General features: G+C 41.5%; 1 protein-coding gene across 3 annotated transcripts in view; it reads right to left on the bottom strand.

Annotated features, from left to right (window-relative positions):
* Nucleotides 1–13,096, bottom strand: part of Larp4b (La ribonucleoprotein 4B) — a 91,939-nt gene extending 78,843 nt beyond the window's left edge. The window contains exon 1 of one of the 3 annotated variants that reach the window (XM_074056762.1): nt 12,981–13,096. Coding sequence is in view for 1 of the 3 variants with exons in the window: in XM_074056760.1 (XP_073912861.1) it covers nt 5,770–5,775 (6 nt within the window). In the remaining 2 variants the exon portion in view is untranslated. The other 2 variants (XM_074056761.1, XM_074056760.1) reach the window with 2 other exon arrangements.
* Between the last annotated feature and the right edge of the window lie 5,522 nt (nt 13,097–18,618).

Raw genomic sequence — 18,618 nt, 5'->3', positions numbered from 1 at the left:
CATTTCCAAAATAACCACAGCAAAATGGAGGTGTTGCTCAAGCAGTAGAGCGCCTGCTTTGTAAGCACAAAGCCCTGAGTTCAAACCAGAGTCCCACCAATAAACAAAATAAATAAGGTTAATTGCACTAATGAGTACAACCAACACAAACAAGTCTGGGAGCAAACTAAACTGGCTTTGGTAAGCAAACAACTCAACTCTTAGAGAAGACACCTGCTAAAGAGGAGCCTACCAGTCACGATGCTGAACGTTCCCCAGGTATCCAAAGTTTCATAGGAACAAAGTGTCAAATCTGGTATATGGATTTAGGGACCATGTTGTGCAGAAGCTTCTACCTTATCTCCTTGGATTTCTGCCCTCTTGCTAGTTCATGGCTTCAGTTCACAACCACATGCTCAATTTCAATGCAGCTATGTCAGTAAATGTCCAGCAAAGTGTTTATGATCCTATACACTGTAAAGCAATTGGTTTCATTTTTTTAAAAAAGGCCATTTTCATCCCCCCACTTCTCATTTAAAAACACATAAAAACTGACAGCCAATCCCTATCTCAAGGAAAGACAAGCCATCTATTCAGCTGCTCAAGCCAGGAACCTATGAATACACTTTTAGGCTCTTAAGTAGCTTCATTTTTACATTCCAACTGTCACTAAATTCTTCAGAAAACAACCATCTCTAAACCTAACTACTACCCCAACCAATTAAACAGCCACCCTCTGCCTGTGTCCCAGGACCCCAACAATTGTTCCACAGACTGACCTAGCAAAAGCATGAGACTCAGCTCATCATCTCAGCTGAAACCCTCTGATAGCCTGTACTCAGGATAAAGTGAGAAATACGCATCGTTACTGAAATGTCACTCCTCATCCTCCCCACAAAATATGGGTTAGGTGTTCTACGTACTCTTACAAGCCCTTTATATCCTGAAATATATCATCAGCTCTCCAACTGAAAAAGTCTTACGAATAGACGGCAAGAACGTGTCTTACCTTGTTCACCACTGCACTCCTAACACAGAACCTAAGAGAGTAGACTCTCATCAAGTACGTCTTTAATAATTCCTTTTATGGTAATAAACATGTGGAAAGAACTACCTATCAATCAAAATAGAAAACAGAGAATGAGATGATTCCAAGTAAAAGCCTCATTCTAGATGATGGGTTAATGTGAGAAAAAGATAACATTTATAAGTTAGAATATAATTACTTTGAGCAAATTTTCATTTTTAGATATAGTCTAGATTTGGTGTATGTTCTCATGTGCATATGGGGTGCTCAGGAGATCTAAATACACAGAAGAACTAAATATAAAGTGACATTGACATTAAAGATTTAACTTAATTTTAAAATAGCAACCCACTAAACTTCTAAGTGGCAATCAAACTAAATTAATTGTATTGGAGGGACAGGCCAAAAAATCCTCTGAAAATATACAGAAAGCTATGAATCTTCTCACTGGGAAAAGACATCTATTAAAATATTAAGCATAAGTGCAGAAGTCCAAGGACTCCTTCAGATTCCTCCTGCCAACAGGCTAGGCAGAATGTCAGAGGCAGCATGAAGAGCACAGGCTTGGAAGCTGATTCCCCACTCGCCACATATGGCACCAGGCACACTGGCCTCACCCTGCTTTCCTCATTAATAGTGTTGTGAGGACTTTTTAGGACATGAAAAGCAGACAGCACAGTGCCTAGCACACAACACATGCTTAAAAACTACCTAGTTATGACTACTACTAGAGAGCCAACAGCCAGACCTGGGGAAACTCTAAAATACCAAACTGCTCAGAAAATCCCAATAGTGATTATAACCAAATTATAATCTTCAAATACTAAGCATTACAACTGCAGACACTTTCAAGTTTTCCAAAATAGCAGTGCAAACAGTATAGTTTTAAAATATAATGAATACTCCCTAACATGAACAGAAGTGATACAGCTTTTTAAAAAGTGAATTGGAGTTCCAAAATTATAAAGTCAAAAATTCATCTTACTTTAATATTCTAAAAGATACACATCTTAGACATAGTACCACCTATTTTATAAACTAGATTTCATCTTATAGGTCAGTTAGGATCATGCCCATTTCAGTAGGTAATATACCATGTTAACAACATAATAAAAGTTTCAAGCAAACTACGAGAATCAGAACCAGCCAGTAAAAATTTCAATCAGCTCAGTGTTAGAGCACTTACTTCACATGTGCAAATTCCTGGGTTGGATCCCCAGTACCACAAGTTAAAAAGAAAAAAAAACTTGGTAAAATTCTAATTAGTTCCAATAATTTTAATTACTGTTTAGTAAGGTAAATGCACTTGTCTCAACATTGTGATGTGGGATACCTCAAATTCACAGATAACACTAAAATTTTCTGGCTAGACCCTCTCTGTTGTTTTGCATTTTTGTTTTTGTTTTTTTTTTGAGGCAGGGTTTCACTTTGTACCTAAGGCTGGCCTCACACTTGTTAAAACCCCAAACTGGCCTCAAACTTTCTATCCTCCTGCCTTTTGCCCCCAGAATGCTAGGATTCCAAGCATGCACAGCCACACCCAGCTAGAACTCGCATTTCTGACACTTAACTATGATGTGTAATTTAAGCCACCAAATATACAGGACTGTGTCATCTACACAGGACATCAATCTTTTGTAGGAGTTAGTAACTATTTGCTATTGCTTGGAAGCAGGAAGCTAGAAAACTTCCATTTTCTGCTTTCTGTATTGCATGATCTAAGATAAACTGTCTTCAGGCCTCGATTCCCAAGTAGTAAAACAGATGTTTTGAAGAATGGGGGAATGGGGGGGAGCATTCAGTCTTCTGAATTATAGCCAAATATGTTGTTGAGTAGAGCTGCTAGAGTTGGCATTCATTTCTCTCTTAGTAGGCAAACTGTACGTTATTAAACTGAGATCTTCACACACACACTGTCTCACTGTCTCTCTCTCTCTCTCTCTCTCTCTCTCTCTCTCTCCCTCTCTCTCTCGCTCAGTAAACCAAAGGTCAGGAGAGCTCCCCACAAGTCACTTTCCCTCTACTTTGAGTTCTTGTTTACAAAAAGTCCACTGGTATGAACACAACATGTTGGCATTGGACTCTTGAGCCTAAATATGGACCCCTGTGTTAGCACTATGGATATTAAAATAAAAAATTGTCCGAATGCTTTAGAAACAAAACCACTTAATTTATATGAACTTTTCTTAGATTGCTTCTCAAAGAAGAACTGCAAGCTGCAGTCTGACTATATTACACAAACTGGAGGGTGTTAATTGGAATACCTATGAGCACCTCTCTATCTGAACTAAGGCTAATAGATCATCTAAAATGACAAAATCCTTAATTTTCCTGAAGTACAGTAGTATCTGCATAATGGCATTTAAATCAACAATGACTACATATACAATAGTAGTTGCATAAACTATAAGGAAGCTGAATAATTCCTGTTGCCTAGCGACGCTGAAGCTGTTGCAACATCATGTCATAATATTCTAGTACAATGCATTACTTACTTTTGCAGTGATGCTGGTGTAAACAAACCTACTGCACTGCCAGATGTATAAAAGTATAGCACATACAGGTACAGTACCTAACATTTGATAATGATAAATGACCATTATTGGTTTATGTTTACTTTACTATTTATTGTTAGTATACTCCTACTTATCTAAAAAAAAAAATGTTTACCATAAAATAATATGCAGTATGGTGGCTCATGCTTGTAATTCTAGCTACTTTTGAGAGGCTGAGCTCAGAAGGACTGTGGTTCGAGGCCAGCTTGGGCAAACAGTTTGCCAGACCCCATCTCCAAAACAACCAAAGCAAATGGACTGGAGGTGTGATTCAAGCAGACAAGTGCTTGCTTTATAAGAACAAAGTCTTGAGTTCAAACCCCAGTTACACACACACACACACACACACACACACACAAACAACAGTATGCCATGTGTCACCAGCAGCATCACACATCTCATGTTACCAGTCTTTTACTGAATTAAGAAGCCATGTAGAGTGGATGACTTCTACCATCTAGATCTATGCTAAAATAATGATGAAATAGCCTAACAGCAAGTTTTTCAGAACCTATCCCATCTTAACCAACACACCACTGTACATTATTTCAATCTTTTAAAAAGCATGGGATAATAGCAGCTTGAAGAACCTGTTTTTAAGATGCACACTTAAAAATTCTATAGCAGACATAAAGACAATGCTTTTGCCAATTTCGAAGCTTGTGTTTGCAGCCTTGACATTGTCCTGGATGAGTGCTGCAATTAAAAAGTGCAGTGAGATACCGGACTGAGAGGAGACCAGTTACAGTTCTCCTCTGCCACCAAACAGTAAACAGTACTTCTCATTAAGTCACCTCTGTGGGCTTTAGTTTCTGAATTTTTAGAACTCGAAAACCCTAAGACTACAACTGTAGTATTATTCTGTTTTTCTGGCAGTTATTTTCAGAAACTGGTTATTAAATCTCAATTGACAAAATAACCAGATCAACTCTAACTTTGGCCAGGCGCCAGTGGCTCATGCCTATAATCCTAGCCACTGAGGCAAAGATCAAGAGGATCCTGATTCAACGACAGTCCTGGGCAAGTAGGTCTTGAGACCCTATATCTCGATAAAACCATCACAAAAAAAGGGCCCACTGGAGTGACTCAAGCAGTAAGAGCGCCTGCCTAGCCCTGAGTTCAAACCCTAGTGCTGCCAAACAAATGAACAACAACAACAAAAAAAAAAAACTCAAAGTCTCAGAAAATGACTGCCTTACTTCAAAGTGTTACTTCATTCACACTTGACATTATATGACTAGTCAAAATGAATTAAAGGTTCCCTTTTCGGTTTTATAATTAGACAGATAACAAGGACACACTGATAAAAACAAAATACTTCATGCACCTGGATAAAGACTTATAAAATGTTACATTAATTACTATTGAACATTTGGTAAATATATTCTTAATAATAAATTTACCTAATACACCTCTACACTTATCAATTTGTCAACTGGAAGTTAAATGATCCAGCATTTATTTATCTTCCTCTTAAAATTATCTAATAATACAATTTCAGGGCACATAATGACTCTGTGAAAACATCTATGTGGCTTTTTATCTTGACCTGTAATCTCATGAAAAAACTTACTCTCAAAAATAGTATATGAGCCAGACACTGGTGGCTCACACCTATAATCCTAGCTAATTGGGAGGCTGAGATTGAGAGGATCATGGTTTGAAGCCAGTGTAGGCAAACAGTTCATGAGATTCCCCTCTGCACAACAACCAGAGCAAAATGAACCAGAGGTGTGGTTCACATGACAGAGGGCCTACTTTGTAAGTATGAAGCCCTGAGATCAGACTCCAGCCCTCTCCCCTCCAAAAAAGAATAGATTATAACCTATAATGACAAATAAACACTTTCAATATTCTGAACTTGAAACAGTATGCCAACAGTCTCCATGGGCTTGACTGAAACATGCTAAAACTTACATTCTGAATGCAAAGGCACTTGGCAGGAGGGGTTTACTCTTAACTGGAATTTCCTAGGACACAGACTTAAAGTCTATGTGCCTGAATGTTTCACACTTTTTGGCAATTCTATTTTCTACTTCCGGTCCTTGCATGCTTAGGTTTAACTCACCTGCACTGAGCCAGCCCTAAAGGATAATGATTTCAGCAGAATAGATTAAGTTCATCAAAGTATACAAAAAAAAAAAAAAAAAGAGCCATGAAAAACAGCAGGACACATGTACACACACACAGCAACTACTGGTGACATACTTTCATGCATTTCACCCTTTGGTCTTTCTGATGGTCCTCCTCTCCCTGGATAGTTAAGGTCTGTTTCACCCTTTGGTCTTCCTGATGGTGCTCCACTCCCTAGATAGTTAGGTCTGAAGAAGTAAATACTGCTGATTCATCAGTTACTCATTTGCACAGTACTTTGGTCTATACTCCACATGACCTGTAGAAGGGCGACATAAATTAGCATTCTTGCCTGATAACAAGTATCACTGGAGGTACAGATATGAGGTACAGATATGAATAACTATGGTTCATGCCAGGCAGTTCTGTCCAAGACTTTGACGTCAACATTCATTTAAGATATCCTCGAGAAACTCACTAAAAGACAACATAATATCAATTGTTTGAATGTTTTTATCTCCTAAAAACACAAGAGAAAATTTTTTACCTCTGAAGAGTTCGAAGTTAATTCTTTCCACAGGGACGTCTATTTTTAAAGGTCATGTAACCATAGCCCAGTGGTGAAGGCAACCAACTATGCCCTGTACAGGTTCAGTTCTGCTAACTCTGGTGTGGTCTCCTATCTACTGCCACCTTACCAGGCTGAAAGTCTGGCATTGCCTCAGGAAGAAAGTCCCACTGTTCCCTAACTCAACAAAAAGAAAGAAAAATAATATTTAAAAAAAGTGTAAAGTCGTTACAGAAAAGGTCTTAAAGGATAATTTTTTGAAAAGCAAATGTTTAACCTGCTCACAAACAGATAACAATCACTGAAGCTGGGTGTGGTGGCCTATACTTCCAGCACTTGGGAGGCTAAGGTAGGAGGATCATGAGTTCAAGGTCACCTAGTGAGACTCTGCCCCCTCCCCCAAAATTATTGAAGATATTTGTAAATTTATAATGGGTTGGTCACTAAGGTGGTATCCCTGTATTTTGAGCACTGAGTACTGATAATACAAACAAAGCTTTTTGAAATGTGAAAACAAAATGTTCCCATTTTTCAGAGATGTTCCTAAAAAAGAATCTGTTAGTTTGCCTTAAAATCTGAAATATACTTTAAACAACTGACAAATGCTAGCAGATTTAAGGCATATTTTCAAAACTATTTTTGTGTAAGTATTTTTTTAAACATGCACAATTTTGTGCAGTACAAATTAAAAGGGTTCTAAGCAAGCTATTCTTTAATTAGACTGGTGTTGGGTCTTTCAACTACAATGAAGTGTAAACTAGAAGGAAGAGTCCCGTCCACCTTAAAGCACTGCCTTTCCATAAAAAGGCAAACTTCTCAACCTACAGAGAGACATCCGAGGCCCTGCAAGATCCAGCCCCCTACTTACTTACTTCTTCTAGCTACTCTGCCTCTCATTAAGCCATATCCACATTAATTGCTTTAAAACTCCTTCTCACCTGAGTCACTGCATGTCATTCATTCTCTTTGTTGAGAAGGCTACTTTCATCCCAGCCAATCTTCGTACTACCTTGGGAAAGCCTCCCTGATCCCTCCAGGTCTATTATCTTTAACCACTTAAGACAGTATTCTATTAAATTTCATTATGTGGTTGTCCACCTGCCTAAATGGACAAATGCCAAAAAAGAAGGGGAATTTACTCCTTTTGTTTACCTGGGATTTATTCATCATTACTCAGAGGGTTGCAGGTGTAGCTCAATGGTACAGTGGTGAAGCCCTGGGTTCAATCCCCAACACCAGAAAAAATATTTTTTAAAAATTAATTTAATTAATTAGTGCATAATATGTGCCAGCTATTGCCCTAACATCTGGACTCATAAACACAACAGACAAAATCCCTTACAGTTCATAGAGTTTACAGCCAAGTACAGACAGATCACATGTAAGTAATTTATATGGCATATTATACAATGTCGTTAAGTACTAAGAAAAAGAAGGCAGGGAGGGCTAAATCGAGCCTGGGGGAGGAGATGTTTTAATAACTGTGACAGCATGGAGCTCAGCCATCAGCATCCAAATGCCGGTCTATATGACTTTCAATAGAACACTATAAGCCAGGTGCTGGTGGTTCACACCTGTAATCCCAGCTACTCAGGAGGCAGAGATCAGGAGGATCATGGTTTGAAGCCAGCCCAGAGCAAACAGTTTGTGAGACCCTATCTTGAAAAAACTCTTGAACTCAGCAGGCAACAGAAACAGCTGGAGGCCAGATGAGGACCACGTGGAAGAGAGACACCAGCCATGGCTAAACACTTTAAAGATGTATGTACCTGTGGTATCTGCTTAAAGTATTTTGAAAACCCCATGTACCTGAAAAAACTCTTCACAAAAAGAAAAGACTGGTGGAGTTGCTCGAGGTATAGGCCTGAGTTCAAGCCCCAGTACCACAAAAAGAAAAAAAAAGAACACTATGTTTAAAAACACATTTTCAGTATTATAACTGTTTTGGATTTTGTTAATATAATTTAATTTAAAAGCAAAATAAAAAAGATGAGATTTTCGTGCCTATCAAAAGGGGCATTTTTTAAAGACAAAACAGTAAAATCGGAGGCCCCATAGTTATTAACTAGTGATTTAGTGTTCCTAAATCACTTTATATACTAGCTTCACCTATGAAAAATCAGTTAAAACTTTGCAAATATAACTTTTATGCGCTAGAAGAAATTTTCTAATGTACCTTTACGAGTAAAGATTTCACATTTGTTTACAGACAGATGCAAATGAATGATCAGCAAGCAATTCCTCTAAAACTGAAGTGAGAGATGTCTGTTGGCATGCTTTTATCTCTCTACTTAAACGAATTTTACTAAACATCTGCAGTATAGCAGGCCTTTAGCTGGGCAAAGAGGCTATAAACATAAAAGAAGTCTCTCCAACAAGAAGCTCACATTTATTAATTACATGCTAAATAAGTCAAAGGTAACTTAGGATGCTGTGGAAACAGAGAAGCATTCAGCCTATTCAGAAATTAAGACAAATGGTTCCAAAAAACTTCTGAAATACCTTCTTATGGATGGGCTAAAGAGCTAATTAAAAACTTTAAAATTTTTAAAAAGCAAAACATCCCATTTCAGGCAAAGAAACTAAGAGCACAGGCAGCAGTGTTTGCAACACCATGATGGGGAGAAGGGGGAACTGGAGAGCAATGATCCACCAGGAAGGTGGGGCAGGCAATGAAGGAAGATGCAGAAGTGGCAGGGTCACGCAGGCCAAGTCATGGAGTTTAGGGCAGTACTTAGGAGTTTCTAAAAAGGCCCAAGCAATCAGGATATGCCTTTAAAGCAATTGCTGGGTATAGTATGACTAAAAAGATTTATGCAAATAAAAGAATATTTTATTTTGACCAGGCAAATGAATACCATCTTACTTTATCAGTTTTAAGGCAAACCTTAATGCATATCAGACTTCATAAAGAACATTTTCAGTGAAAACTGAGTCATATCAATGAGTATTAAACGCCATCTAAAAAAATTAAGTACGAGGCTTTCAATTTGTGTTAAGTACAAGATGTTTTCAATATTACAATATACTCTATGGCTTAGTTCTCACTAGTTGAAATGATAGGGCTGGCAGGAAAAAAAGAGCAAGACTATAAAAGAAGATGTAAAAATCAGCAGCACTACCCCAATTGCAAATCCTTCATGATTAAAACAGGGGTCATGACAGCTTCAACAGAAAACTGGTGAAAAGAGTTTATAAAGGGACTGAGAGACAAAAGGTATGGGGGAAGGGAGGCAAGGAAGACAAAGGAAGGAAACAGCTAATAATTTTCCCTGTTCCTAAGGAAGACATCTACACACTGGAAAAATAAAGCATTATAACATTAGGGGAAAAAAATTTTCCAAGTTGGAATTTATCTTTCTTCTCTTTATAAGGGAACCTAATGGCTTCCTACCTTACAATTCCATGTCCTACTAAGATAATTCATTTTCTAATCAAGAACTCCTAAAGATATCACAAGCATAACAACTAAGAGCAAAAAGTTTAAGCTGAACTAAACTAAACGTAAGCTTGGTGAATTTAACCCTCTCGGAAGGTAGTGCCTCATTTACTGTGTACACTAAAATTAACTCTTACAGGAAAAGGAGAACTATGCACATAAAAAAATTCTAAAAAAGAGCAGAAGCAAACCCCACAGCAGTGCCCATTTTTAACAATGTATTTTCTACAAACATAATTTCAGTGTTCATGTTTTCTTCTACCCATTCATTAGAAAGATTGTTTTGATGGTTCAACAGGAGAAATTACAAAAAAAAAATTAGTCTGAAAAGAATACCTTTAAATCTAAGAGCAATCTGCAAGAGTACAGCATGTGTTATGAAAGCATATTTAAAACTTTTGCCTTTAACTCTCAGGTCAGAACAAATGGAATTTATAGTAACATATACCTACACAGCATTTTTCCAACCTCAAGAAACCATCACAACAGAAACATCTTACTAAAAGTGGAAGACTTAGATTATAATACTAGCTCATGTTCTGACAAACAGTATGACTGACAACTTGCCCCTTTAAAAAAGTGAAAGTGTTAGCCATTTCTTAGTAACACCAACCAAAAATCTATTACTACAAAATTTGTAAGTACTGTTGCAAATGTATGTCTGAGTAGCTGCAACTACTTGAAGGCGCTATTTATTGTAATTACCATTAACGACTTGACATCTAAACTCACATTTAGCATTTTACAATTATGTTTAGGAAACTTCGTGAAGACTGTTTCATAAAAACAGTTACTAGATAAAATGTTTCCACAGTTTAAGTATATCTTTGCCAAAATTGTGCATACTTCTGGAAATCACATTAAATTCAATAAATTTGCTAAACCTCAATAAAGAAAAGGTACAATGTCCAGAAACATAAAATAAAATTTCTCTCTTAATTTGTTGGTGCTTAACTTTCGCTATTCTACAGAACACAGTAAGATGAATGATGGGAAACTCCTATACTAATATTATCATCTATTTTCTCTGTGGCATCTACTCAAATATACTACAACTCCTTTCTCTAAATTTACATTCAGTCCTCAGGACCTGTCTTCTAAGTCTAGATACATGTGATCAAACAAAAAGAAAAAAAAACAAACAAAAAACCCTTCGCTACTCATAAATTAAAGTTGATAGCTACAAGGCAGAACATTAAAATGGTAATTCGGTAATAATAAAAATAGCCAAAACAGCCAACAACTACATGTTTATGTTACATCAATACTATGAGACTACTAACATCATTCCTTTTACAGATGAGAAAATCACCAAGACGATAACTTCAATGACTAAGCCATGCCATTTTCATTCAAGTAAATAACATTAACATTTCAAAACACAAGGTGAAATTTATTTCTAACCAATTCAAGTTTCAAAGCGAAGTATACAAATCAAACTTATGGTTAAATAATAAACTTTATAATCTGACGCCTTTCGACAAGTATTTCACTTTTAGCAACTCAAGAGAACCTCCTTAAGCTATTTCTTATAAAGCTTGATTACAAAACCATCTTTCAGTATATTAAACAGAAAGAAAAAGCCACAACCATTTCAACTTCTGTAAATTACCCGACTGTAAATTAGGGGAGCCAGCCAGGTTGGGGAAATATGGAAGTTGCACAGCGTATATACTCCTGATAACCAGAAAAAGTGAACATCACTCTTCTCTGCCCTCGTGGTCTTTGCAAACTACAACTGAGCACAAACTTCATCTGCATTTTAAATATTTAACACAAATGAAAGTAAGATAGCTAAATATACTAAAAGAAAAAACTCAGAAGTTAAAATGTCTTATACATTTACTTACAACGTTCAAGTTGCTATTACCTCTACTAAAACCCTTCTCACTTAGTGTTTATACTTACAAACTAACTCAACCGCAGTCAAGAGAAATCCTACCTTTTTATTCAGTTACCGAAAGCCTCAAACTTCCACTTTATAATTAAGACAAAGTATTTTGCAGTCAGGCAGACGTTCTCAAATGGAAGTCAGGCAAAAGATAATTTTTTACATACACTTTTTCTGCAAGCTCCATCTCAGACAAAAATCAAGACCGTTTTTTACATAAAAGTGAGGAAAGAAGACTTCATTCACGAAAAGCTGCAATAGGACCTGAACTCTGAAAGTCTTAAATTAACGTTCAACTGTCTACCTCCGAGAAGCAGGTGGTAGGAGGCGCCTGACCTGCTCCTTTGCAGACTGCATAATCCCAACCCCAGAACACACACTGGAAATCGTCACATTTGACTTTTATTGTTTTAACTCCTTCAAAATCTGCCCTGATCAAGTCTATCAAGTGGAAAAAGGCAGCACTCCCTACACACACTCGAGCAGCAGGATCTCAACTTCCTGGTTCTAAAGGAATGCGATTCCCTAGTGACCCATCCCTCCCATAGCCGCACCGCGGCCCAGGCCCCGACTCCGGCAGGACCGAGGGGGCGAGGCCGGACGCCGCACTGCGGGTCCAGACGCTGGCGTCCTACGACCCCATCCTTCCCCGGCTGCAAAGATGAACAGGCAGAGCGCAGAGGACGCGGCCTCGGGGCTGACCCTAAACCAGTGCGGCCTCGCCACAGCCCTGTGCGAACCCAGCCGTGCCTGTCCTGCCCATTTCCGACCCCGATCCCCGCAGGTCCTCCCCAGCCCGGCCTTTTATTGACTCGGTCCGCCCCGGGCCCGGACCTGCATGACCCCAGCCGCAGCCCCGCTGTTCCCTCCCGCGATCCGGCCCTGTCCTGTCCTCCCCAGCTCCCGCCCCAGCCGCAATCTTCCCCGACCCCAGCCCGGCCAAGGCCTTGCCCCGGTCCTCTCCGGGCCTGGCCCGGCCTTGCCCTGACCGCCGCGGGCCGCGTCCCTCCGGGAAGATGGCGGCCCTGTGACAGACGGGCGCGGGCGCAGGTCCGAGCAGGAGCCAGAGAAGGAAGGCGCCCTGCCGGTGGCCGAGGAAGGCCCGCTCACCTGTCAGCGCCGCCCGCCCCGCCCGACCGGCCGCCCGCGGGCTCCTCGCCGCAGCCCCAGTACCCGGCGACCGCGCAACACGCGGGGACGGCCGAGGAGGGAGACGGCAGGAAGAGGCGGCGCGGCCGGGCCGGGCCGGAGGCAAAAGAGAAGGGTAGGCGTGGGCTAGCGGCGGCGGCGACGGATTCTTCCCTTTTCGGGCCCGAAAATGTCTCAACCTCGAGACTCCGGATCCCCAACGCTCCTTCCCGTTCGCATGAGAACACACAGCTCCCACTTCCGGGGCCCCGCGGAAGTTCCGCCCCGCGCGTCCCCGCGCTCAGCCCCGGCGCTCTCACCCGCCGGGCGGGCAGACTGGCGCTTGGCGCCCGGGAGAGCCTCACGTCATGGCGGCGCGGCGTAGTGATTGGATGCGCGCGGCACCCAGGCGTCACCTCCACCTCTCCCGGCCTCTCCGCGCGCGCCCTTCTCGCGGCATCTGTGTTTGGCGCGCACGCGCACGCCGTCCGCCCCGCCCCGTTACGCACACTCCTCCCTGCCCCACCCCGCCCCACGCACGCCGCACACTCAACTTACGCAAGCCGCACGCCCCGCCCCTCATCGCCCTGCCCAGGCTGCACGCCCCTCCCCGTCGGGTTCCTCTTGCGCCTTGGACTTTGAGGATCTTGACCCTGAGCCACCGAGGGCGCCCCTCGCGGACAGCTGGGTCCTCACGCACCGGCGACTACAACCCTAGCCCTTTGCCCCCGTGTCCCAGCGCACTGCCTCTGTGCCCACCGACAGGGCGACCTTGCCCTGCCCGCGCACGCCACGACCGCTGCCCTACCCAGGCTTTCTCCGTCAGCGACATCTTCCCGGGACTCCCGGGACCTTGATCCTATCCTGCTTGTGTCCCCCGGAAGGCGACCCCTACCTAGCCCACGCCTGTCGAGCGGGCGACCTCAAACCCTGACAAAGGACCCCTCCTGGACGGCGACCCCAGCTCCTGCCACGCGCCCTCGACAGTACCCCTTAACCTGGGCCCCAGCCCCTTTAGGGACAGCACCCAGACCTTGGCCCCAGGTGCCTTCCGCCCTCCCCCACCCTCCATAGCCTGAGCCCTAAGGCGCTGGGAGTCGTTAGTGTTGTCCCAGGGAGCCGGGACAAGGCCCCCTGAGTTTAAGGGCCAGGCTGGAGCAAGCTAAGGTGCTCTCAGCAGATCCTCAACGGAATCCGTAAAATCCCTGCGATCTCAGTGAGAACGGTGAAGACCCTGGATTCGAGTGGCATCTTTCAATACACACACAAAAATCTTACCCTCTTTTGATCGATTTTATGAGAAGAAAAGAAAAAGCGAAAGAATGCCCTTTTCTTTACATGTCCTTAAAGTTTTTTGTCCAATTAAGGTTCTCTGGGCCTCTACATCCATGATTATCACGCACCTGTGCTGCTCACTATTCAAATACCGACGGTTCTACGTTTTGGAAGACACCCTCTTAGACTCTCGTGTATTGGGTCAATCCTGTACTGCCGTCAATGCTCAGTGTCTTCTCCTTTGTGATACCTTGTCACATCCTAGCTTTAAGAAAATTTGCAAGTTAAATAATTATATTTATAGCCATGTTTCTAAAGGTAATCACATAAGACTGAGCTTTCCTCTAACATTACAAGCCTATACAGTATTTCAAAATATATAGCATTAAAACTCTTCTCCCCTTCCATAGTAGTTTTGCCTGCTGTTACTTCTCCCCAAATTTGTTTTAACAGCATCACCATTGGTCTCTGCTGCTGTCCATCAAGCATGGTGCCAACAGACAACTCCTTTTAAAAAAAAAAAAAATCTCACCACCTTTTCATTAGAGATCTTCACTGGCTCTCTGGTGTTTCCTTACAGGATTAAAGTTCAAATTCTGTTTCATGGAAACAAGGCTTTTCACAAACTAGTCCTAGCCTGTCTTTAGCCCAGTCCCTTACTTTTCCTACCCTGCAGGGTTAGACAGCCAAATTTTTCAATAACATTCAGATGCAAGCATTTTTTAAGACATTGGGTAAGTTGCTGGGTCTACACTTGAATAAATAAAACCCAGACTTTACATTCTAGACTATGCAGTTTACTGAAGGCAAATCACAGTGTGCTCTAAGTCCTTCACACACGCACCCCCACACATTCCCACACCCACACTTTTACCCACACAAGTCTAGAGATGCTGCTCAGTAGTAAAGTGCTTGCTTAGCATGTGCAAAGCCTTGAGCTCTATCCCCAGCGCTGCAAAATTTTTTTTTAATTAAATTTTTTTTAAATAGAGGAAGAGCCCCTGGAACTAGGCATCTTGAGCACTTTAGATACTAAGGGTGTGATGTGATGTGCTTGCCTCACTTTCCCTTCTTGTCCCTGGCCAAATCATGTTGTTCAAGTTACAGCTCAAATGTCAACCATTTAAATCTTTTCCTTTTCCCTTGTCCAATTTCCATCCTAGATCCTCTTCGCACTTTGCTCATAGCTCTATTAAAGCATTGTCACCTCGTATGATTTTCAACTGATACCATTGTCACCCCAACCAAATGGTCAAGGACATTTGGACAGGGACAGAGGCAGCTGAGTGACCTCCATGACAAATTTAGTGCCTCCTGGATGGATTTCAATTGAATAAACCAATGAATAAAGCAAGAAATTATTCCCGTAGTAAACACCTAAATTTCAACTGGCATGGGAGTACATTCTTTTCTTTTATTATTCCAACATAAATCTTTTTCCTCATTGTTTATGTTGTCATTAAAAATTACCTTACATTTAAGTTAGAAAACTTGTGATTTAACCTCATTGTTTAAAAGTCGATTTCTAATGATTTAAAGCTACTCATTTGCCTATTCATTAAAAAATATTCACTAAGTTCCTACTCTCCTTAAGAACTGCTTAGCACCTGGGAAAGAATAACCACAGGGAAGACACAGCAGCAGGTAAAGCATAAGGAATAAAGAGGAGAGGGATCAAAGGGGAGATTCCAACCCAGTTTAGGAAGGAGCCAGAAAGAGATAACTAACCCAAGGTCACAGACATGGTGGCGGGGCTGCCCACAAGCCTTCCACACAGAAGGAACATCAGGTGGGAAGTAACAGACCGGCCAGTCCTGTTCAGTGAGTCAAGATTTTATTATGCAGCAAGGAGAGGCCTTTAGAAGATTTTTTTCTATAGAATATGTCCTGCCACAAAAGGAAGCTGACTAGAAACACAATAAGAAACTGGCTTAGTCAAATTAAGTGGAAGTACCAAGATGGATCATGACGGTTACAAATTAGAATACTTTGAATTAAAAAGATGATGAGTTCATGCAGATATTAGGAAATATAAATAAGTGAGTAAATTAAATTAAGGAAAAGGGAACTTTTTTTTTTTTAAAGAATGTGGCTAACAGATGAAGAAGGGGATTTAAAAATTAACCATGCTGTGACTATCATAGAATCATCAGTGAATGCTAAAATCACTGGCAGAAGTCTTGGTAGAATGGATTGTGTACAACATTTCAATGCTTGTTAATTGCTTACTGATTTCAAAGTGGAAAGAGTCTTTTTACAGTGGGCAAATATTGAATCCCAGCTTGAAGTTGGATGGTTTGGACAGAGAAGCACACTTCATAGACATGTTGAGAGTTTGTTACCCTGAGAAAGTTTTAAGTGGCTGAGACATGGCAAATTGGGTACAATTTTTAACCCAACATCCATGGGCACTCTACTTCAGAAATGAGAACTTCTCTAATGAGAAAGTCAATGTCAGAAGCCCATTCCCTGTTTCCACGGTTCTGAACTACAACTACAACTTTTTACAACTAACTCTTCCTCCTGTTTTCTTCCCCCTGCTCCCCACACAGCTCACTCTCTGTTCCCTTGCCTCACCAAACTGGAACTTAACCCAGAGTTTCCTTTGGGTCTCTAAAATGTTGGGAGGTCCCTACTCACTCATTCCACTGCTTGGAAAACACAGGCCCCTCTGAGAAAGTGATTGTGCCTCCGAATACTAAGGACCAAAGCTCTCTACCTGGTCCCAGGAAATGGACAGGCCATCCAGTAATCACAGATGGGTGGTTCCAGTTTATAGCTAACAGTGATGCCCCTGAAGTCTAGCAAGGGAGCCCTGACTAATAGCAAGTTCCATTTTTATTTTACTCTATGTTATTTTGCAGTACTGGAGATGGAGGCAAGCTAGGTAAGCTACCTACTGAGCTTCACCTTCAGTTTGGGCTCCAACAAAGCACCCTGGTAGCTCATCACATTTTCCCTTCCCAATTTACAGAGATAATTGTGGTTCCCTGAGCACACTAGCCTTGTCTCCTGGACTGGTCCACTCTTCCTTCCTGGTCAGTTGCCTTCCTTTCTTTTCACTACAACCTCAGACACTGGGATCCCCTGTGGGACACGGTTCTGAGCATTCACACTGGGCTGGTCAGGGGCCTTCCTTGGTCTACCCAGTGTGTGTAGATAGGCCTGACTTTCGGTGTTGTTTTAATCTCCTGCATTGCTGTGCACTCCTGAAGCCTACAGTTTTACCTTAGAATTTGTATCCTCATCTTTCACATAGCTCGGCGACCAGTAAATCTTCACTGACCAACCACCATTCCAACCTCACACAGGTTTCTGTAAATTCTCTGTAAGCTGCTTCTATTTCTTTTCTTTCTTCTTCTTTTTTTTTCTTTGTGTGTGTGTGTGTGTGTGTGTGTGTGAGAGATACTGGAGTTTGAACACAGGACTTCACATTTGCTAGGCAGGTGCTCTACCACATGAACTCTATCTCCAGCCCTTTTCACTCTGGTTATTTTGGAAGTAAGAATCTTGCTTCTTTGCCCAGGCTGGCTGGACCATGGTCCTCCTATTTCCTGCTATCGCTGGGATGACAGACACATACCATACTACCAAGCCCAGGTATTGGTTGAGTTGGGGTCTTGCTCACTTTTTGCCCTGGCTGGCCTCAAACCACTGTCCTTATGATTTTAGCCTCTCAAGTAGATAGGGACAGGTGTGAGTCACCAGTGCCCAACTTGTGAACTGCTTCTGTTTCTAATACTACTCAGTATAGTGAATGCAATGGACCTCGAATTTGTATCATTTCTGCTTCTTTTCTTGATTCCTTGAGAGAGCTATTTTTGTTTCTTTGTCAACATTATAATCTCAGATACCATGTAATATAGCTGAGTAAGTTATAATTTTCCACATACCAATTATATTACAATATTGTTTTCCTCTGAATATATTTTAGGTTTGGAAGGCTGGGCACGGTGGTATATGCCTGTAATCCCAGCACTTGAGAGGCTGAGGCAGGAGGATGGTGAGTTCTAAGGCCAGCCTGGGCTATATTGCAAAACTCTGTCACATTAAAAAAAAAAAAAACTTGGAAAACAGTTTCTTAGATTCGGTTTGTGAAACACTGAAGCTGATTGGTAACACAGTGCCAGTCAGCACTGTGGAAGGGACTGATGCAGACCTGGAATCTAAACCACCTTGTGCTCCTTCTTCAATTAATAGCATTTGTCCCCAATTCTGGGAGTGTTACCCTTTTACAGTTTATATTTTCCATGCATGGTATATGAATGAATATGCAACATACGCAAATGCGCAGAAAAACACAGATTTCAAATTTTCATAATGTCAAATAATCTAAACCTATCTTTTTCCTTAGAAGTATCTCCTCATGTTTAAAAATAGTTTAGATATCAGAGCAAGGGGTGGTGGCTCACATCTGTAATACCAGCTCCTTGGGAGGCAGAGATGGAGAGAATCACAGTTCGAGACCAGGACAGGCAAAAAGTGAGTGAGAACTAATCTCAACAACAACAAAAAAAACTGGGCTGGTGGCACATACCTATGATCCCAGCTATTCAGAGAGCAAAAGTGGGAGGATCCTGGTGCAGGACGGCCTGGGCAAAAACATCAGGCCCTGAGTTCAAACCCCAGTACCACAAAAACAATTAGGCTTGGAGTAGTTCCCTAACGCTCAGATTCCATTGA

The sequence above is a fragment of the Castor canadensis genome, chromosome 15, assembly GCF_047511655.1.
Source record: "Castor canadensis chromosome 15, mCasCan1.hap1v2, whole genome shotgun sequence".
In the NCBI taxonomy this organism is placed as follows: domain Eukaryota; kingdom Metazoa; phylum Chordata; class Mammalia; order Rodentia; family Castoridae; genus Castor; species Castor canadensis.
The sequence above is the reverse complement of the archived record's forward strand: the minus strand, read 5'-3'. Positions and strand labels throughout refer to the sequence as shown.